This window comes from Colobus angolensis, unplaced genomic scaffold (genome assembly GCF_000951035.1).
Source record: "Colobus angolensis palliatus isolate OR3802 unplaced genomic scaffold, Cang.pa_1.0 Scaffold206, whole genome shotgun sequence".
Taxonomy (NCBI): Eukaryota; Metazoa; Chordata; class Mammalia; order Primates; family Cercopithecidae; genus Colobus; species Colobus angolensis.
The window spans coordinates 5,198,534-5,221,162 of NW_012115222.1; the positions used below are offsets into that span (position 1 = coordinate 5,198,534).

At 43.0% G+C, this 22,629-nt stretch overlaps 1 protein-coding gene and 2 pseudogenes across 1 annotated transcript in view; all 3 read left to right on the plus strand.

The window, feature by feature from the left end:
- The first annotated feature begins 14,964 nt into the window (after positions 1-14,964).
- Positions 14,965-16,254, plus strand: LOC105511893 (annotated as a pseudogene).
- A 2,783-nt stretch (positions 16,255-19,037) lies between these two features.
- LOC105511920 lies at positions 19,038-19,862 on the plus strand (annotated as a pseudogene).
- Positions 19,863-20,957: 1,095 nt separating this feature from the next.
- The window catches only part of SHCBP1L (SHC SH2-domain binding protein 1-like), a 48,706-nt gene continuing 47,034 nt past the window's right edge, over positions 20,958-22,629 (plus strand). The window contains exon 1 of the mRNA XM_011942107.1: positions 20,958-22,173. Within this exon, the coding sequence (XP_011797497.1) occupies positions 21,760-22,173 (414 nt within the window). The 5' untranslated portion in view covers positions 20,958-21,759. The remainder of the gene's footprint in view (positions 22,174-22,629) is intronic.

The window sequence follows — 22,629 nt, forward strand, 5'->3', positions numbered from 1 at the left end:
TAGAGGCCTGAACTCTTTGGGTGCCTTCAGTTTCTCTGGTGATAAGCAAAATACATTTGTTGAGCTAACCTGGCTTCCAAAACTGATGTAGGACAGTCTTCGCTCTCTCATGAGTTACATAGTGTTTCATATTATATCACAGTGACATTAGGCAGAGGTAGCCTCCAAGAATAGATTTCCTAATTGGCAATATTTAAGTTTGACATTTCCATTGGCATTATCTAATTACACAATTTAATTTTCAAAATTACATAAGCAAATAAAATATAAGTGAAAAGAAAGAAAAGTGTTTCTTTGAGAACTAAGTTGAATGCCTTGGAACCACTTGATTGATTAAATCACTTAAACTTTTCTAGTTTTCAAATTAGATGTGGGTGACACAATATTAAAAATAACTGACATAAAAAAGTCTCAGAACAAAATGCCTCAAGCATAATGGAGTAGCCACCTCCTGGCTACAAGAGTTAATGCTATAGGCATCAGGTAGCTCAGATAGGTGAAGGTTGTTAAGAAAGTACACTTTAGTGTTGACTTAAGCCATTTTTATGATCTTCCTGTTGAAAAGCATTATCATGGGCCGGTAGCACTGACTCATGCCTGTAATCTCAGCACTTTGGGAGGCCCAGGCGGGTGGATCACCTGAAGTCAGGAGTTCAAGACCAGTCTGGCCAACTTGGTGAAACCCCGTCTCTACTAAAAATACAAAAATTAGCCAGGTATGGTGGCACACACCTGTAGTTCCAGCTACTCAGGAGGCTGAGGCACAAGAAAAGAATCACTTGAGCCCGGGAGGCTGAGGTTGCAGTGAGCGGATATCATGCCACTGCACTCCAGCCTGTGCAACAGAGCGAGATTCTGTCTCAAATAAAAAAAAAAAAAGTATAAAGTATATCATGAATGTGAAAAAGTGAGCCAAAGAAATGCAGTTGAACAAATGAAGAGAGGTTGATAAATAACTTAACAATAACAATAAAAGCAGCAACAAAACATTCCAAAGAAAATGCCCTTTCATTTATGATTATAAACAACTCAATTTGCATTTTTAGTTACAAGCAAGAGAAACTGACTCTGGATATTTAAGCAGTTTGTTAACATAAGTTTATTTAAAAGATATTGGGATAAAGCAGGTGAATTTTAGGGTATGTAAACTACTTCCCAATAAAGCTGTTACAGAAAAAAAGGATACTGGGTAGCTAACAGAAGAGTGGGAGGACTGGTTTTAGGCTACATTTCCAGGAATAACACTGAAGGCCGTGATGCAGAACTGGCTGATGAGGAACCTGCTGCTGCTGCCTCTGTCCTCCCCACACTGAGGGGCACACCATTGGTCCTGCTGCCTAGGACTGACTTTACAGTGCCCCATACTGCTGCCCAGCACCAAAGCTATCTCCTGGGTGAGAACCTTTCTGAAATAAAATCTCACATGCTTATGTTCTAGCTACAAGGACCCCAGGGAACTGAGTTTTCTGGGTTTGTATCTTGGGGAAGCAGAATTCCTAAGGCCAGAGATTTCCTAAAAATAGCAAGAGTGATCAAAGATGCTGGGCAGCCTAAAAACATAAGAAATATCTATATCAACAGCTTACAATTGTCAGTGGATGTATGTATGTTCAGTCAAATTCTCCTAATCCAGGACTATTGATACCAGAGCTCTAGAATTCCACATCCAGTGTGTGGCTCATCAAATCTCTGATTTCTTCAAAAGAATACAATAAGATCGGTGGTGACTGTACATACAGTCAGCCCTCTGTATCTGCAAAGGATTCAACCAACCAGATGGAAACCTGCCGATAGAGTATGGAGTGCATCAGGACTACACTACACAATTTTATATAAGGGGCTTGAGCACCCACAGTTTTTGGTACCTGCAGGGGTCCTAGAACAAATCCTCCCACAGATACGGGGGGCCGACTGGGTTTCTCCTAGTGGTTAAGGGTATGATCTATGGAAGCAGATCTTCTGGATACAAAACCCAGTTTTGCTCCTTATTAGCTGTGTAACCTTGGGCATATTTACATAATCTGTTTCTTGAACTGTAAACTGGGGATAATAATGGTAACCTGTATTGCATGTTTTAAATGAGTCAATGTATGCAGAGCTTTTAAAACAGTGCTTGACTGAATCAGAGTGAGCTATTATCATGGGTAATGAATAAGTACTACAACCAAATGGGAACGTACTGAGCCTACGAACTATAGAATATGTGCAAAGCACATAGATGCAGGCTCAGAGATGAACGAGGTGTGACCCTTGCACTAGATGCATTGGAAAGAAAATGTGAAAGACAAACACATAAACTGTGATACAAGACAGATGGTGCTAAGTGTACGATATTGGTACACACAAAATATTATGTAACTATTAAGGATGGTGAGATTCTTTTCTGCAAGAACCTTGTGAGACATTTTGGAGTCTGTCAGGTTTTAACTATGTCTTAAATAAAGAGTGCAAATTTGATGGGCAGATATTGCAGGGAGGAAGGGAAAGAGGGCATTCCAAACAGTAATAGAGCAGTTTGAAAAAAAAGCCTAGAGGTAAGAAATGATATGAAAGGAGTCACAGGTGTTTGCATGGGATAAGGAAAGGTTAGTAGGATACAAGGCTAGAAAAGGCAGCATGGACCAAATTGTGGAGTGCTTTAAGTACTACTTTGGGGAGAGGCACCTGATGATGAACGTAATGAAATCTTAATTGTTTTGTGCCTGGGGAGCTTCAACCCATCCCAAATCATTCTATCCCAGACAGTTCCATTTTTTTCTAGTCCATAGTTACCCTCCATTTCTAAGGTCTTTGGAAAGATTAACTTTTCAAGTTGGCAAGATGCAATGAATTACATTTATAAGACAAATTGGAATCTACTTTGAACTGACCTTTACTGGAATTTTAAAATTCCCCATAACTATATTCTTCCCTGAGCTGCCTAAAGGTGATTGTTATTATCTCAACAGGCAAAAGCCAGTTAAAACTATTCAGTGATTCAAGTTTTTCAGCATTTATGAGGCAAAGATATGACCACTTTTCTCATTCACCTCTCTACAAGCACATTTTTTCCCTCTTACTCACCCTCTCTAAGATCAAAGAGAATGGTATGGAGAAATCATGTTTAAGTCGTGCAGTTCCTTATCTAAAATGAAACTAGTTTCCCCTTTCCTTCGTGTTTGGTATGTTCCTAGCAGGAACAAATCCACAGAAAAAGATGGGTGAGTGGCTCCCTTGAGCAGCGCCTGTTCACTTATGTTCCCTTGGGCCTTAAGTCCCTGGTCCAGGCTAGGTCTGGCCAGAGTCCCTGGTCAGTCCAAAGCTCTAGCATCTCTCATCCAGCAGTAATTCCTTCATGTGGCAAGCCTTCCAAACCTGCAACCAATGAGTTGACCTATGAAACATGTTCACCAGCCAAACACATTTATGGCTTAGACTTTGAAAACATGAAATGAATCTAAGTTACACAGTACTCCAAAAGAAATAGCATTTGCAATTCTTAGTGATAGGGAACATACTCTTTTTAAAAACTCAGTGTGACTGTGCATAAAAGTCCATGCTCTGTAAATTTGGGTCTATGACTCAAAACCAAATAGGGGTCGGTCACCATGGTTCACACCTGTAATCCCAGCACTTTGGGAGGCTGAGGTGGGCAGATCACTTAAGGCTGAGAGTTCGAGACCAGCCTGGCCAACATGGTGAAACCCCATCTCTACTAAAAATATAAAAATTAGCCAGGTGTTGTGTGTGTGCCTGTAATCCCAGCTACTTGGGAGACTGAGGCATTAGAATTGCTTGAACCCAGAAGGTGGAGGTTGCAGTGAGCCGAGATTGTACCACTGCCTTCTAGCCTGGACAACAGAGTGAGACTTTCTCAAAAAAACAAAACAACAAAAAAACCCACCAAAATGGGAAACTCACTTGTTCTACCAAATACCTGAATGCTTTACTAGTACATACAACATAAACTATTAGTGTCGGTTTGTTTGCTTGTTTGTTTGAGATGGAGTCTTGCTCTGTCTCCCAGGCTGGAGTGCAGTAGCACAATCTCGGCTCACTGCAACATCTGCATCCTGAGTTCAAGCGATTCTCCTGCCTCAGCCACCAGTGTAGCTGGGATTACGCGAGCCGGCCACCATGCCCAGCTAACTTTTATATTTTTAATAGAGATGGGGTTTGAACATGTTGACCAGACTGGTCTCGAACTCTTGACCTCAAGTGATCCACCTGCCTTGTCCTCCCAAAGTGCTGGGATTACAGATGTGAGCTACGGTGCCTGGCCAAAAACTTTTTAAAAAATAACTGGCCAGGCTTGGTGTCTCATGCCTGTAATCCCAGCTACTTGGGAGTCTGAGGCATGAGAATTGCTTGAACCCAGAAGGCAGAGGTTGCAGTGAGCTGAGATTGCACCACTGCCTTCCAGCCTGGACGACAGAATGAGACTCTTTCTTAAACAAAAGAACAAAACAAACGACAAAAACACCAAAATGGGAAACTCACTTGTTCTACCAAATACCTGATTACTTCATTACAACATAAACTATTAGGTTTTTTGGTTTTGTTTTTTGGGACGGAGTCTTTCTCTGTCTCTCAGGCTGGAGTGCAGTGGCACAATCTTGGCTCACTGCAACATCTGCCTCTCAGGTTCAAGTGATTCTCCTGCCTCAGTCTCCCAAGTAGCTAGGATTACAGGCGCGCACCACCATGCCTGGCTAATTTTTGTATTTTTTTATTAAAAAAAAAAAACAAAACCTGTCTGGGCACGGTGGCTCAGACCTGTAATCCCAGCACTTTGGGAGGACAAGATGGGCAGATCACCTGAGGTTAGGAGTTCGAGGCCAGCCTGGCCAACATGGTCAAACCTGTCTCTACTAAAAATACAAAAGTTAGCTGGGCATGGTTGCCGGTGCCTGTAGTCTCAGCTACTCAGTAGGCTGAGGCAGGAGAATCACTTGAACCCCGCAGGTGGATGTTGCAGTGAGCCAAGATCGGGCCACTGCACTCCAGCCTGGGCGACAGAGTTAGATTTTGTCTCAAAAAAAAAAAAAAAAAAGGTTGGATATTTATTGGGCCACATAACTGAGGAGTCCAGAGGTTGTTCCAAGCTTCAGGCATAGTTGGATCAGAAGTATGGCTTTTCTTCTTTCTGCCATTATTTATGCCATCTGCTGTCTTTGTACTCAGGCTGGCTTCCATCATGGTTACAAGAGGGCTCTCAGCAATAGGACTACTTGTTGGAAAATAGTCTTATGATTTTATTGTAGGTTTAATAAATTGTTTTACTTTCCTTCAAAATCTAGTACACACTGCATTACACAAAAGCAGGGTCTTTGACAATGGTTCTTCAAAGTATCAAAGTGCTGACTCATCAACTTTCTGGTAAAGGGCAAGGGGTAAGGGTTAAGGTATCATGGGTGCTGTGGATGTCCTCATTGTCCAATCCTATATGGTCTCTTCAAACTGGATAGCTCTGCTTGTCATATGTCAGAGCAGTGCCCAGACCTTAGCTTAATTGGGAGCTCTGGCACACAGGGCTAAGCCTTCTTTTGTTGCCAGAGTTCCTCCTCCATTGTTAGTTATTTTTAAGGGATTTGGAAAATAAAGCAAAGGATACAACAAAATATTGAGACTGATTTCTGTGGGCATTGAGGAAGCCCAGAACACATTGCAAAAAGAAAAACATTTTAGTGTATCATTTTCTATTCATTATATTTTAATATGCAGGATTGTTCCATTTTTAGTTCAATTGTTAGGTACATGAGTTAATTTGTGTAATTGCTGAAACAGTACTGAAGACATTTTCTCTAAGGTATAGCCTGTATTACTTTGGTGTATGGGTGCATATGCATGTGCAGACTGTATGTATGGTGGGGAGGTAGGTTGTCGGGGAAGTGAGAATTTGATTCCGCTTCTGAGGTAAGTGGCAGGTAACATAAACTGAGCACAATTATGCGCCAACCACAATTTTAAGCTCTTTATATATATTATCTCGCTTAATTCTCCTAACTACCAGATAATGTATGTTCCATTATTATTCCCATTCACAGATAGAGAAACCAAAGTTCGAAAAGGCAAACAAGTTTCTCGAGGTTGCATAGCTAGAAAGCAGTTGAGCTGGGATCTGTGTCCATACAGTCTGTCTCCAAAGCCTGAGGACTAAACCACCAGCCTGGACTGGCTTCCATAGTCTTTCCCCCAAAGTGTACTGCCTGATGTTCCTTAGTAATACGACAAAAGATGTCTCACAGCTCCAGAAGTGCCCTCTGAAAAGCCTTTTCTTTGGGAATTCCATAGACGTATGGTTCAGCATCAAAACCAGAAGAACTTGTCCAAGCCTTTCGTTTTCAGGGAAACATTTCCTTTTTCCTGGTATAATGACCCCCTTCTCTTTTCATATAGTTCAACAGGTTTCAAAACTTACACAAAGAGCTACTATTTGATTCTTTAAAATATATTTTTCTCATTATGAAGGAAATACATGCCAATTGAAAACTTCTTAAAGAAAGAAAACATAGAAATATGTAAAGAACTACATAAAAATCTCCTAAAACTCCAGAGATAACTGTTAACATTTTTGTGCATTTTCATTTAGGACATACAGCTTCATACTGTGTTTTTTCCTATGTGGTTATGTGGTGAACATTTTCCCATAATTCTTGAGGGCAACAACTGTGTGTATCTTGAGCAATGTTATATTTCCAGGGCCTAGCACAGTACCTGGCATATAACAATTAGCACCTGATTAGTAATATCTAATCATTTTATTTTTTATTTATTTATATTTTTTATTTTTTGAGACGGAGTCTAGCTCTGTCGCCCAGACTGTGCAGTGGTGCAATCTCGGCTCACTGCAAGCTCTGCCTCCTGGGTTCATGCCATTCTCCTGCCTCAGCCTCCTGGGTAGCTGGGACTATAGGCGCCACCACCATGCTAATTTTTTGTTTTTTTTTTTAGTAGAGACGAGGTTTTGCCATTCACAGGATGGTCTCCATCTCCTGACCTTGTGATCCACCCTTCTCGGCCTCCCAAAGTGCTGGGATTACAGGCATGAGCCACCACGCCGGGCTAATTATTTTATTTAATAAATATTTGTTAAATGAATGAGTGACATATGTTCCTCTAAAATGTTTTAAAAGGCCGCATAACTATGAATCTATGAAATAACATGTAGCTGTCAAATCACATTAAGATAGTGCATAACTCATTTTTAGAGGTCTCTCCAGCCTGGAAGGCAAAGTAGTAACACAGAAAGAGCTCTGGGGCAGGAGTCAGGCAAGAGCAGCCGTTATAGGCGTAACAATACAGGCTCCATTTTACTTGCTAACACTGCAGTATCTTCATTACTACTATGAAGGAGTTGACTGAACTGTTTGCTAAGATTCCCTTTGATGTTTACACTATGTCTTTTTTATTTTATTTTATTTTATTTTATTTTATTTTATTTTATTTGAGACAGGGTCTCACTCTGTCACCCAGGCTGGAGTGCAGTGGTACAGTCATGGCTCACTGCTGCCTTGACCTCCAGGGCTCAAACTATCCTCCCACTTCAGCCTCCCGAGCAGCTGGGACTACAGGCGGTCACTGCCACACCTGGCTAATTTTTTTTGTATTTGTAGAGACGGAGTTTCACCATGTTGCCCAGGCTGGTCTCAAACTCTTGAGCTCAAGCGATCCACCCACCTAGGCCTCCCAAAGTGCTGGGACTACGGGCGTGAGCCACCGCACCCAGCCCAAGTGTGTCCTTTTTCAGTCTTTGAAAGAGTGCTCCTGTTTTTTAAAAGATGCAGAAGTAGTATGTAAATATATTTTATTTTAAAACTTTTAAGTAATACAGAATTACATATGGTAAAATATGAAATTGAAATTCCTCTTTTATAACCACCCACTTCCCAATACCACTCTCCTCAAAGACTACAACTGGTACAGTTTGGTGTCTGTATGTTCTTCCATCCTTTTTCTATGCTTGAATATATGTCCAAATACAAATGCGTAATTGAAAAGAAACACAAACGGAATCATATGATATGTATTATTCTGAGAATTGCTTCTCTCCCTCCCCTTCTCTACAATATGCCTTTGGGGCCTTTTCCGAGTCAGGGCCCCTAGATTGACTTCATTTTGACAATATGAATATATCATTGGTTATTTAACGATTCCACTAGTGCTAGACATGGGTTGTTTCCAGTTTTACACCACTATAAACAATGTTACAATAAATATCCTTGTATTGCATAGCATAGTGATTAAGAGCAGGGGTGTTGGGATCAGACTCCCTGCATTCGAATCCTGGCTCCACCTCTCCACAGCTGTTACTTAACCTGTCCCTGCCTCAGCTTCCTCGTCAATAAAATGGGGATCGCCAGGATGTTTTTAGAGATAAATTAGTCAACGTATATAAAGTTCTTGAATGGCACATAGCCCATAGTAAGTGCTAAATGCTATTATCATTATTATGAAAACTATTATAAATAACATTTTGTGTGTATGTGCAGCATGTCTGGGGAACTTATATCTAGAGATGGAATTGCTGGGTTGAAGTTATGCACACTTAAAATTTTGAAAGTTTTTTTTTTTTTTTTTTTTTTTACCAAAATGCCTTCTAATAAGATTTTAACTGTTTCTATTTCCATCAACAGTGGTTGAGAGTGTCTGTGGTCTTCTGCCTTTGATATCCCAGTTATCATATATTTTAAATGTCTGCTCCATTATTAGATATTTATACACTTTTCAAATTGTAGGCTAATTAGCTGATATTCTTCGTGTCTTTTCCTATCAAAATTGAAACTAAGACTTCTGATAGTTAAGACAACTTTGGGCCATTGGCTTTCCACCAGGGTAGCTTTAGTTGGAAGTTTTACGTTGTGTCTTGTCCATACCCATTACTGCGTCTCCTTAGTGGAGTTCACGTGCCCTTAAACATGTATGGTGATTCTTTCTTTTCTGTGTGGTATACGTAAAATGAAATTAAAATCATTGTTTACCTCTCAAAGAGCTGAAAACAAAAGCAGAACACAAAACAAGTACCAGCGGGTTAGTACACACTATGAAATGTTGAAGATTTAGCAGAACATCACACCTGAGGTGAAAGAAGTGTTATATGTTACGGAAATGTGTCTGAGCTTGCCCTTTAGCAAAATGCTGTGCTGTTGTCTTCTGAGTCAGGACTTAAGCTACGCCTGGTTGAAGGAATGCTTCAGGCTCCACCCAGCCCTTTGGGATTGAGGGGGGGGGCCCTTCAATAGCCCGAAAGCTCTCTAGTGCTCTCCTCTGGTCAAAATAAGGAGATACAGGCTTCAAAGAACTGTGTTTCTTACTGCCATTCAGAGTATTTGTTTACAAAGTGTTTTGTTTGTTTTTGTTTTTTTTTAGGGTTTTTTTCTTATGATTTACAAAGTTAATGTCAAAGAGTTGAGGAGGAAAAAAATTCGTGTTCTAAGAGGGAAAAATTATTTGTGAATAAATCCCTGAATGAAGTGTTCGTTAATACTTATTTTTTCAATTGAGGAAAGCAAAAGGAAAAAGAAATACAACTACCTTTCACAGCATCCCGGTGTGCACCTCCAATATAATATAAACCAAATCTCCACCACACAAAACTTCCAAAATACCTAAATCCCCAGTGTACTCATTTAGTGTTTTCTGACTGATGTGAGCCTTATTTAAATTCTTACATAGGGAAATACGAAAATAATGTGTTAGCATTAAAGACTTCCTAAAACTGTGTTACTACTAACTTACCTATGTTCTTTATATCTGAACTATATCCTGGGAATGACTTTGTGATGGAAAAAACTTTCCTTATTTTGCAGCTGTCAAAGTCCAAGATTTTCCTTTTGACCTCCTTCAGATCTTTACTCAAATGTCATCTTACGGGTGAGATCTTCCCTCTGTGCTCTGTACAAAAATTATATCCCGGGACTACTCTCCAAAATTTCCTCATCCCTGCTCTGCCCTATCCATCTCCGTATTTTTATCATTCTCCATAGCACCTATCATATAATGTACCATAAATTTTACTTCTAAAAATTGAGATATAATTCACATACCACATGGTTCACCCATTTAAGCATACAATTCAATGGTTTCAGTTCTCAGAGTTGGGAAGTCATCATCACAATCAATTATAGTACATTCTCATCACCCCAGAAAGAAATCCTGGGCCCATTAGCAGTCAACTCCCATTTCTTTTCAAACTCTGCCCCTCTTCCCTGGCACCCCCCCACCCCCAGCCCTAGGCAACCACTAATGTACTTTCTGTCTCTATTGATTTGCCTATTCTGGACATTTTATATAAATGGAATCATATGTTATATGGGTTTTTGTGACCTCATCTTACGTCATTTAGCATGCTTTCAAGGTTCATCCATGTTGTACAATGTATCAGCAGTACTTTATTCCTTTTTAAATAGCCAAATAGTATTCTATTGTATGGCTATACCACATTTTATTTATCTGTTTATCAGTTGATTGACATTTAAGTTCTTTCCAGTTTTTGGCTATTATAAGTAATTCTGCTATGGACATGAATGTACAAGTTTTGGGGTAGATATGTGTTTTTATTTTCTTGATAATTTTACTTAAAAAAAATCATGTTTATTATCTGTCTTCAGCACCAGCACCAAATACCATGCCAGCACAGAATAGGTGCTCAATACATATCTGTAAAATAAATGAGCTATTCTTTCTACTCTGCAGAATCTCAAGCCTGTTGCCAGTGAGATCCTTCAGTTCCTTTTAATTTTAGTCCCAACTTTTTACCTACAGCCAGTTTAAAAGTCCTTACTAGAATAAAGGGGAGGTGAGTCCTCCAGATCACTGCTGTCTCTTCAATACACCCCCCACCCATTCCAGAGCTGCTTACATTACACTCCAGCTCCTGTTATGCCTCTGCTCTTATATCAGGTAGATCTGCTTTGCTCTCAACCCCAAATCCCTACTCCAGATAATAATGAAATGTCACGGAAACTCTGAGTCTGGGTAGATCTCTGAAATGTCAGTGACTCTGATCTATTTTGTTTTATTGAGAGCCAGTTATTATTACTTATTAGTGCTTAACTTTTTCTTTCTGAAAGAAAAAAGATCTCAAAGAGTTATACGCTCAGAGACTCCAGGGTTGCAGTCCCAGAGACTACTTCCTGCTTCACAGTGAACCAGGAAGAATATAAGTTTTGATAAGAATTTTTTTTGGTAGAAAATAGTGACTTCTAATTTTAAAATAAGCATGTATAACTTAGATCATTCGTATGTGGAAACAACTTGTGGATTTAACCCAGAGCTCTCCCAGACAGCCCAACCCATAGATAATAACAGCATACAAATATTCACATTGATTCATAGAATTTAGCGCACATCTGTTGGGAACCTGTGATGTGACAGCCCTGTGCTAAGTCAACTCTCCAGTGGACATAAAGATGAACAGAACCTGATCCTGGCATCAAGGAGGTCACAACCTGAGGGTGAGAGAAGGACAGATACATATTTCAGCCCAAATATTGGGGGAAAAATTGTACCCCTGTAGTTGTACAGTTCTTTAACTTTCACTAGTTAGATGTCAAGCATTGTGTTAAGTACTGGGGATGAAAACAAATATGAATGTCATTGGGCTAGCACATGAAGTGTTTCCAGTGCATAATATGGGGCAGAAAGTACTCTGAGAACATGAAGGAGGGAAGGGTTGATTTTGACTAGGGCCACGTATCAGAACCTGACCTAGAAACATTTTGGTAGGTGGAGAGGAGTAGGAAGGGCATTCCAGGTGAAGAAAACAGCATGAACAAGCCAGGACAATGGCTACTGGTCAGATCCTTGGGAACAAGAGACAAAGAAAGATGCCCAGGACCTTAAAATTCTCAAATCAATTCTGTCATAGCCACATATTCCATTCAAGGTCTTTGTGAGAGCAAGACAAGACCAGGAGTTTTTGGCCACAAAACCTAATGTGGAAACTAGCCCTTGTATGCAGAAACCAAAGACCCTCCTGTTGCTCTGAAGCAGGCCTGATCCCTAGAGCCCACACAAGCCCAGCAGCACCCTCCCCTTTCTACCCAGGCCCCCACTTGAACATCAGGCTCATGTACCACACTGCTTCAAAGGCACGGAAGAGCCAACTCAAGGAAAAGCCTTCAAGAAAAGAGGGGAAATGAGTTTTTCCCCAAGATTATGGAGCAAAGCTGGCATCATTCAGCACACAAGGCCTTGCTAGTTAACTCACTAATCAAATAAGAGAATTGCTTTTAACTGCTATGAGAAAGCATAGACTGATTTGACATTGATGGGATGCTTCTCATGTGTCAGGCATTGTCCTGTATGTTAAGTATATATCATCTCATTACCATAACACTATTATTATGTAAGTCCTATTTTATAGACAAGGAAATCAAGGCCTTAGAGAGGAAAAACTTCCAGTTATATCATAGTCAAGCCATTGGATTCAGGCAAGTTGGCCAGAGTTCATGCTTTTGATCATTTATTTTACAATATAACTTCAATAAAATTAGATTTTGTAGAGAGAGAGAGCACTGGAGGGAAAGGAATTTCAGTCATGAGTCCAATGAGACCCATTATACAGACATTCAAACTTTTCAAGTTCTTTGCATATCTCCATCCTTAAGTCACTTGAGTCCCAATCTAAGTAATAGGTTGACTAACACTGTGCAGTCTAGTGCAGTTGCCTAATTTTCCATCAATACCCACAGCTAAGATGGACTGTCTTCCAGAAAATGGTCTCAAATGCTGGAACTAATCCTGCTCCTAAGCCAATAGCTCAGCTAAGTCAACATCAAATCCACTTTGGAGAGTTCTATGCTATCTTATATCCCAGGTGTGATAACTGAATGTAGCGGATGCTGTGGGATGCTGCCCCCATCTCCATTTTAGGATCACAACATTCACTCTCCCAGCTGCTGGGAGTGTTGGCTGATGAAGACTCACACGTGAGTCCCTCTCTGGGCATTACATCAGCTAAAGGGAGCTGCCACAATCAAGGTTATGTCTCCTCTCTACAGGCAGTCCATATCCAATGACTGGCAGATGTAAAGATACAAAGCCCACTCCCTTGCCTTAATGCAGGACAGTTTTGAAGGGCCATCCCAGTTCAGAGCTTCCAGTAGGAATTGCTGAAGACTCTGTTACAAATGATTTACAGTTCAATAACTCTGGCCATTCTTGCTTCCCTCATTCCCTTACAGGTGTCATTCTCAAAAGCATTCCCCTGTATTCTCTTTCTGAAAATCACTGCTTCAGAGTCTGCTTCCAAGGAAACCCAGTTTAAGAATTAGTGGAAGACAGACTATAAGATGATATTTTGGTGCTGGCCCATCTGCCAGCCAGCTGTCAATAAGGACACTGTCTTTGATAGTTTAAATATTGATGGCTCCTAGTGTGCTATGCAGGTGCAATTGCCAAAATCTTTTAGTTAGCAAAAGGGAAGGGAATGCACTGCTGGTGTACTGTTTTCAGGAGTCTGAGAGGTTTTGTGGAAGGAGTGATTATAAAGACTGTGTAATCAAAGGGCTCTTTCTGGGTAATATTGATTTTTTGGCAAAAGAGAAGGGAAGGCTGAGGCGATTAATCATGAATTTAAGGTGAACTGTGGAAGCTAGAGGGCCTCTACTGCAACATACAAAAATGACTTTCATTTCTTGCTGAGGAGGAGGAAAAAAAAGAGTTCCAGATTTTTATGACGGTAACAGAGTTGTAGAGAAGGTTGAGTTCTTAGCCTGAGCAGGAATGCTACACCAAAATCAGGTTCTGATTGGGAAGGAGTAAGATGCTGAGATGTTACAGGAAGATCTTGGTTGATGCACTTGAAAATGTTGAATTCCCGGATTCCCCTGTACCCTCTGAGCTCATGTCTCCTCATAAAAGGGTAGAGTCTCCTGTGCTTGAAGATGATGCATAGGCTTCTGCTTCTGAAGATGATAGCCACCACTTTGAGGATCTACTCCTGGCCACTAATCCAATAAATAGGGTTAAGACACAACATAACTGGCTGGGGAACTGCTGAAGTGGCTAAGGGAGAAAAATAACTGTACCCTGAAGGAGCTAGTCAGTATATACTGGCAGGAGCTGGGATAATTTATATGGGAATGAATGCTGAGGGTGCTGGAGCAGGGGTGGGACATAAAGTTGAATAAGAGTGAGTTTATCAGTAAGGCTAGAATTCAACTTCTTAACATAATATATGTGACTCTTTGTAATATGGCTTATGCATAGCTATACAGCTTGAGTTTTCGTCCCAAATTGTCCTCTCTACTCCTGTTATATTCAGCTACCTAGACCAAGTTCTGTGACCCCTGGATAAAGCCACTAACTACTCTCTCTGCTTAGAATATTTACCTTACTCCGTCCCCGCATTCTGTCCCTGCTTTAGGTGCCTACAGTTTCCTTCTCTTTCATAACTCAGCCAACCTGGGAATTTTATCTGCTAACAGAAGTAGAAATTACATTCTTTTTGGGAAACAGTTTGGCAATAATGAGAGCGTTAAAATGTTTCTACATCTTGATTCAGTAATCCCGCTTTCCCCTAGAGGAATATCTGAAATATAAGCAAAAGCTTACGCACTAAGATATTCAAAATGGCATATCTGATGCTATAGAAATTAATGTAGCCCAAATGCTTGAAAATATAAGGTTATACAAGTTATATTTATACCAAGAAATTACATGGCACTCTTGAAAATTATGTGTTTAAGTAATTTTTAGTGATATGCAAATGCTTATCTAAATAGAAAAACAAGCTATAAAATTTAATATGATCTAAACTTTGTAACAATGTTATAGAAAAAAAATACTGAAAGAAAATATACCAAAATCTAGTAGTAGTTATTGCTGAGTATTGGAATTACAGCTCATTTAAGTGTTCTTCTTTCTTATGCTTTCCTGTATTGTCCAAATTGGCTCAGGGTAGAGGCATTGCTTTCATTAGTAAAAAGTAGGTCGTCAGCAAAGCCTGAGTCCTGTCTCTTGCTCTCCTCTGCAGACAGCATGAACTTCACCACTCGCTACATCTCCACTAACTACCAGTCCCTGGGTTCTGTCTAGGCACCCAGCTATGGCCCACTGCCAGTCAGCAGCACAGACAGCATCTATGCAGACGCCCGGGGGCTCTGGTTCCCAAATCTCCGTGTCCCGCTCCACCAGCTTCCAGGGAGGCATGGGGTCAGGGGCCTGGCCGCAGGGATGGCTGGGGGTCTGGCAGGAATGGGAGGCATCCAGAACGAAAAGGAGCCCATGCAAAGCCTGAACCACCGCCTGGCCTTCTACCTGGACAGAGTGAGGAGCCTGGAGACCGAGAACCAGAAGCTGGAGAGCAAAATCCGGGAGCACCTGGAGAAGAAGGGACCCAGATCAGAGACTGGAGCCATTACTTCAAGACCATCAAGGACCTGAGGGCTCAGATCTTCACAAATACTGTGGACAATGCCCGCATTGTTCTGCAGATTGACAATGCCCATCTTGCTGCTGATGACTTTAGAGTCAAGTATGAGACAGAGCTGGCCATGCACCAGTCTGTGGAGAGTGACATCCAGGGGCTCTGTAAGGCCATTGATGACACCAGTGTCATTCGGCTGCGGCTGGAGACAGAGATGGAGGCTCTCAAGGAGGAGCTGCTTTTCATGAAGAAGAACCATGAAGAGGAAGTAAAAGGCCTACAAATCCAGACTGTCTGCTCTGGGTTGACCTTGGAGGTAGATGCCCCCAAATCTCAGGACCTTGCCAAGATCATGGCAGACATCTGGGCCCAATATGACAAGCTGGCTTAGAAGAACCAAGAGGAGCTGGACAAGTACTGGTCTCAGTAGATTAAGGAGAGCACCATAGTGGTTACCACGCAATCCACAAAGGTTGGAGTTGCTGAGATGACAATCACAGAGCTGAGATGTACAGTCCAGTCCTTGGAGATCAACCTGGACTCCATGAGAAATCTGAAGGCCAGCTTAGAGAACAGCCTGAGGGAGGCGGAGGCCCACTATGCCCTGCAGATGGAGCAGCTCAATGGGATCCTGCTGCACCTGGAGTCAGAGCTAGCACAGACCCGGGCAGAGGGACAGTGCCAGGCCCAGGAGTACAAGGCCCTGCTGAACATCAAAGTCAAGCTGGAGGCTGAGATCACCACCTGCCATGGCCTGCTGGAAGATGGCGAGGACTTCAATCTTGGTGATACCCTGGACAGCAGCAGCTCCATGCAAACCATTCAGAAGACCACCACCCACTGGATAGTGGATGGCAAAGCGGTGTCTGGAGACCAACGACACCAAAATTCTGAGACATTAAGCCAGCAGAAGCAGGATACTCTTTGGGGAGCAGGAGGCTAATAGAAAGTTCAGAGGTTTAAAAAAAAAAAGCGATAAAAGTTATTTTAGCTCTCTTGCTTCTGCTCCAGCCATGTAAGATGTGCCTGCTTCCTCTTTTCCTTCTGCCATGATTGAAAGTTTCCTGAGGCTTCCCCAGAAGCTGAGCAGATGCCAGCATTGTGCTTCTTGTACTGCCTGTAAAACCAATGGTTCTAGGCAAGATGTTATAGACAAATGAGAATGATGCCATCCCTCAAAATGTTATAAGGACATTTGGGTAGGGACTATCTAGACAAGTAGAATGGATGAATACTGGCTGGATGGAGGAAGGACATTCTGGAATTTAGGGCTAAGAGTTGAAGACACTGAAAAAAGAGACTTGGTACTTGAACCCTCATCCTGCCTGACATCTTATCCTGCAAACTTCAAGAAGTTGACTACACCATGAGAGTCAAGCCAAATTTTGGAAGTGAGAAAGAGACAAGGCTTTTCTGTCAAGAAGAGGGACAGGGGCTGTGCATGTTCACTTCTCAGGACCACGTGGAAGAGTGGGAAAAACTCTTCCACCCCTTTCTTCTCATATAGGACAGAGTAGTTTGATGGTGAAGAAAGAGAGGAATCAGGCTGGGCACAGTGGCTCACTCCTGTAATCCCAGCACTTTGGGAGGCCGAGGCGGGTGGATCACTTGAGTTCAGGAGTCGGAGACCAGCCTGGGCAACATGGTGAAACCCTGTATCTACTAAAAATACAATAATTACCCAGACATGGTGGTGCATGCCTATGGTCCCAGTTACTTGGGAGGCTGAGGCACGAGAATCACTTGAACCGGGGAGGTGGAGATTGCAGTAAGCCAAGATCACGCCACTGTACTCCAGCCTGGGTGACAGAGTAAGATTCTGTCTTGGAAAAAAAAAAAGAGAGAGAGGGATCCCTTTCTACTATTGCGCTTTCTTCACTCTAATTGTTGCTGTTGTTATTCATCTCCCAAGAGTATACGGGAAATCTACTTCTCAGTCAGTCCATCCTCTTGTACCTGCAGGGAGACTCTCCAATGTTGCTCACTGTTTTGAATTAGCACATTTCTTTGCAGTCCCCCGTATCCACTAGGATACATTCCAAGGCCCCAGTGGATGCCAGAAAGCGTGCATAGTACCATACCCTATATATGCACCAATTACTTTTTTCTTCTTAACAATTTCACAAATAGAACATTTGTTCTTACTGTAGATCTTCACGACCTTAGTAGAGAATTTTTTTTTTTTTTTAATTTTTTGGAGACAGAGTCTCATTCTGTCTCCAGCTGATATCACGCTGGAGTACAGTGGCGTGATATCAGCTCACTGCAACCTCTGTCTCCTGGGTTTGAGTGATTCTCCTGCCTAAGCCTCCCAAGTAGCTGGGACTACAGGTGCCTGCCACCACTCCTGGCTAATTTTTGCATTTTTAGTAGAGATGGCGTTTCACCATATTGGCCAGGCTGGTGTTTAACTCCTGACCTTGTGATCCGCCTGCCTCAGCCTCCCAAAGTGTTGGGATTACAGGCGTGAGTCACCGTGCCCAGCCCTTATTAAGTCTTTAAGTGGGAAGCTTTTCTTTTCACTTTTATTTTATTTTATTGAAACATTATAACTGATCATTGAAGAAGATAGTGTTATCATTCCATTCTGACAAAACCAATGAACTTATCCAAGCATGTGCGTGCTGTACACAGAAGAGCCAAGGTTAAAAACTCCCTATTTTTACTTATTTTTTTTAGATTCAGCAGATACATGTGCACTTTTAATGATCCAGTTGCCCAACTAGTGAGCATAGTACCAAATACATAGTTTTTCAAGTCTTGTCCCCCTCCTTCCCTTCTCCTTTTTGGAGTCCCCAGTGATTGTTGTTCCCTTCTTTGTGTTCATGTGTACCCAATGTTTAGCTCCCACTTATAAGCGAGAACATGTGGTATTTGGTTTTCTGTTTCTGTGTTGATTTGCTTAGGATATTGGCCTCCACCTCTATCCATGTGGTTGCAAAAATCTTGTGCCTTTTAATGGTTGTATAGTATTCCATGATGTATATGTACCACATTTTCCTAATCCAATGCACTACTGTTGGGCACCTGGGTTGATTCTATGTCTTTGCTATTATGAAGTGCTCCAATGAACATACAAGTGCATGTGTCTTTTTGGTAGAATTATTTATTTTCCTTTGGACATATACCCAGGAATGAGATTACTGGGATGAATGGTAATTCTATTTGTAGTTCTTCAAAAAATCTCCAAACTGCTTTCCACAGTGGCTGAACTAATTTACACTCCCACCAACAGTGTGTAAACCTTCTTCTTTGCTCCACCATCTCACCAGCATCTGTTAATTTCTGACTTTTTAGTAATAGCCATTCTGACTGGTGTGAGATGGTATCTCATTGTGAAATTCCCCCATATTTTTATGATTCTCAGGCAGTATCATGGGTCTGTATACTGACCCATGCCCTGGGCATGACTTCCACATTGCAGAATTGAGAAGTTGACCCAGAAATGCATTTCAGGCTGAGCGGACAATTATCAGAGGAGCTGGCTAGACCACAGCTATGGTCAGATGTGTCATAGGGACCATGGCCTTTCTGTAGGCTCATGGTCAGAGGTGGAGAGGAGATGTGAACCTTCTTGTAAAAAAAGTCAAAGTGAAAGCTGCCCCGTGGTGATGGGTCTCACCCACCAGATCCTGTGCATCTCCTGGCCTGCTGGGCTCCGTCTCCACCCCGCTGCTTGGCACTCGCCTGGCAGAATCTGAGTGATGGCTTCTACACTCCCAGCCCTGCTCTGCCACTGGCTGTGTCTGAGTCAGAGGATTAGTACTCAGCAGCAGACTCTCCCAAAACCCATCATCTGGGCTGAACCTAGTTTCATGATTCCAAATGCAAAGCCGGTGACCATCTGTTACCGGGGAAATTCTGGGGCTGTTGAATACCAGCTGTGCTTTGAAGGAAGCCTTTCTGCCATGGAGAGACCAAAACCCCCTGAACGGATTAACAAAGTTGAATTCCACATCCTGGTCATGACCTCCCGCACGGCAGGGCTGTACAGCTGCTTCTATCTGACTGGGAGCTCTGGTCAGGGACCAGTGACTCTCTGGATCTGGTGGTAACAGGAGGGAAGATCCAGTCACGTACAGTGCAGATATGGGAATCTCCAGGTGGAGTTCCCCATGGGCCCTGTGACCACAGCCCACACAGAGGGACATACCGATATTTTGGCTCCTATAACAACCGTGTGTGGTCTTTCCCCAGTGAACCGGTGAAGCTCCTGGTCACAGGGGACATTGAGAACACCAGCTTTGCACATGCAGACCCCACCTCTTCTGGCTCTTGGGACACCTACCTTTTAACCACAGAGACGGGACTCCAGAAAGACTGTGCCCTCTGAGACCACACTGCCCAGAATCTCCTTCAGATGGGCCTAGCTTTCCTTGTCCTGGTGGCTCTGGTGTGACTCCTGGTTGAAGACTGGCTCAGCAGGAAGAGGACCAGAGGGCGAGCCAACGGAGCTTCCACTTGGGAACACAGGAGAAGGTTGAGAACACAAAGACCCCTTGAAGAATGACCAAGAAACACAGTGGCCATGGGTGGAAATGAAAGCTGATCTTGAGCCTGGGTGGTGGGAGTTCTGTGTTGGACCCAGGGAGAAGGGAGTCATTGCAGGAAAAAGGGACAATGGCATTCCATTTGTCAAAGCATCCTGGAGAAGACAGGAGGTCGGAGAAACAAGCTAAATTTCTTTGGGAGGCAAAAAAAAAGAAAAAAAGTTGCTTTCAAAACTCAACTTAAGTATCCCTTCTTCGGAGGAGAAAGGTCCTTTTCTCCTATATATATATTTTATATATATATTTTTTTCATGTATATATACATAAATATAAATAATGTATAAATAAATATATATTTTTATTTATGTACATATACATAAATAAAAGCATGGTCCTTACCAAACACAATCATCTACTGACCCATCTGTATCTTTCATTAGGATTATGAGGGCAGGGATTTGGTCTTTTACCTCTGTGACTGTGGCATCTATGCATTGTGTGGCATGTAACAGATTTCTAACAAAGATTTGCTTTTTGGGGGAAAAGGGAGCTGTTGCTGTTTTTAAACTTTGGACCAGGACAGGGGGTCTTTATTATTCAGAACCTAAGAATTAAAAAAACCCATAATTTATCAAAACAAACTTTTTTGAAGAAACACTAGAGTAAAACTTTTGTGTGTGTGTGTGTGTGTGAGTGAAATATGCAGAATTAGTATCGTTATAAACAAAGTCCAGGACTCAACGAAAGGAATAAAGTAAGAACAGAGTCGAAACATGAGGTATGTTGTAATTATTCCCTAAACTACAGTAACATGATATTAATGTTTTCCTCAAAATAAACTCAGAATTTAACATAGTGTTCTTCCAGACGAGTGTGAAGGAAGGCAGGTGTTTTCCCAATGCTGTTCTCCTTGGGAGCTGTCAGCTTCAGTGCAGTATTTCACAGCTAGACTGTAAACAAACGTTAATTCCAATTGGCTCAATATACATTCAACAGTAAAATACCAGAAGTGAGTGGTCTCTGTTGTTCTCCAAAACGTGTGATCTTGAACAGACTTTTATCGTGAAAATGTTCATAGTTTGCACGTATCACTCCCAGCTGAAAGTTGTCCAGTTTAACAGTTACATAATATAATCTTTTATGTGAGAATTTTGAATAGCACAACAGAGACAAAAAAACAGACTAACTTCTTGGTATTACCACATCTTGGCGACAAGTGAGAGTGCCGTTTAAAATGTAAAGGTAATCTTATTTGGTGAACCCTGTAATAGCTGGGGGCTGAGAGGGAAATCTAGGTTGCTGGATTTGTCACTAGGGTTTCCTCTAATAACCAGAGGGTTCCAGTTAGTGTCACCTCCCAGTATGAAAATAAATTTTCTTTCAGGCTTCGTTTGTGCAATTACACGTGTGTGGAGTGGCAGGCGGGCACCTTTTTTTTAGGTCCTGATGACCTGGAGGGTGACTCGTAATCACCCTGAAAGTATGAGGACCCTAAGGAAACCTCCCCTGGGAGAGAGAAAGCTGGGTTTGGAGCCAGTGCGTTGGGGCTCAACTGGCACCTTCTGGTGTGAGCGGCACCTGGTGGGGGTTCCACACGGAGCCGCACCCAACATTGCCCCGGGCCCCCCACCCCTGTTCTGAGCCCAGGCACTCGGTCCCGTCCCACTCCGCTCTGAGCAGCGCCCCCCCCAGCACCCTGACCGCCTCCGCAGGTCCCCGCGCTCTACCCTCAGGCCCCGCGCCCCCTAGCCCTGGGCCGCGCCCCACACCCTTCCCCGAGCCGCAACACCCCACCGGACCGGACTCCCTCGAGCCGCCGCTCGTTGCGGGCCTGAAGCGCAGCGCACCTACTGGCCAGAACTGCCGAGGGCGGGAAAAGTGGCCAACGGCTGCGCAGGCCCTCGGGCTGCTGAGGAGATGGCGTCGATGGCGTCGGCCTCCAGGGCCTCGGTACCCGCGGATTCATTCCGCACCATCAGCCCGGGCAGGCGAGGCGAGAAGGCTGCCTCCGCTGTCCCCGGGGACACGGCGGCCGCGACCACCCTGAAGGGCACCGCGATCCCAGTGCGGTCGGTGGTGGCCTTCCCTCGCCAGGTGAAGGGGAAAGCGGGCCGGGAGGCGGCCAGGCTGCGGCTCCAGCGCCTGCCCGCGGCTCAGGCCGAGGACCCGGGAGAGGCGGCCGAGGAGGAGGAAGAGGAGCCCCTGCCGTCAGTGCCTGAGGATGAAGAGGAGGCGCAGCTCCTGCCCCCAGTCTGCGGGTCCCGTATGAGGGGGATGTGGCGGGACGAGAAGGTGTCGCTGTATTGCGACCAAGTGCTGCAGGACTGTAAGGTGAGCGGATCCAGGGCAGGAAGACGACGGTCAGAAGCTCGCCGGGGCCTGGGAACAGGCATCTGGGGCTTCCCTCTTAGGCGGATGGGGGTCCACAGGGCACAGCGAAAACCTGCGTTTCAAAAAATTAAATAGAGTCAACCTGTGTAGAGCGTTCACCTTGTCAGAGGTGCCCGCGTCGTGCCCTAGAGGAGTTAAGGTTCGAGTTTCCGACAAAATTCGTCAGTTAACGGGACAGCCCTGAGAGAATTTTCTGAGAGCTCCTAAAAAATGAAGATATATTGGCCTTATCATTGCACAGGCATGAATCTTGGTACCTTTATTTAACAGTTTATGCCCAAACATGAGTAAGATCACTTAGCCTTGACTTTTACACTAGAATGCTAGAAATTAAGAGTACTTCCCACTCAGCAGTCCACAAGGCGGCATGATATATATATATGTGTGTGTGTGTGT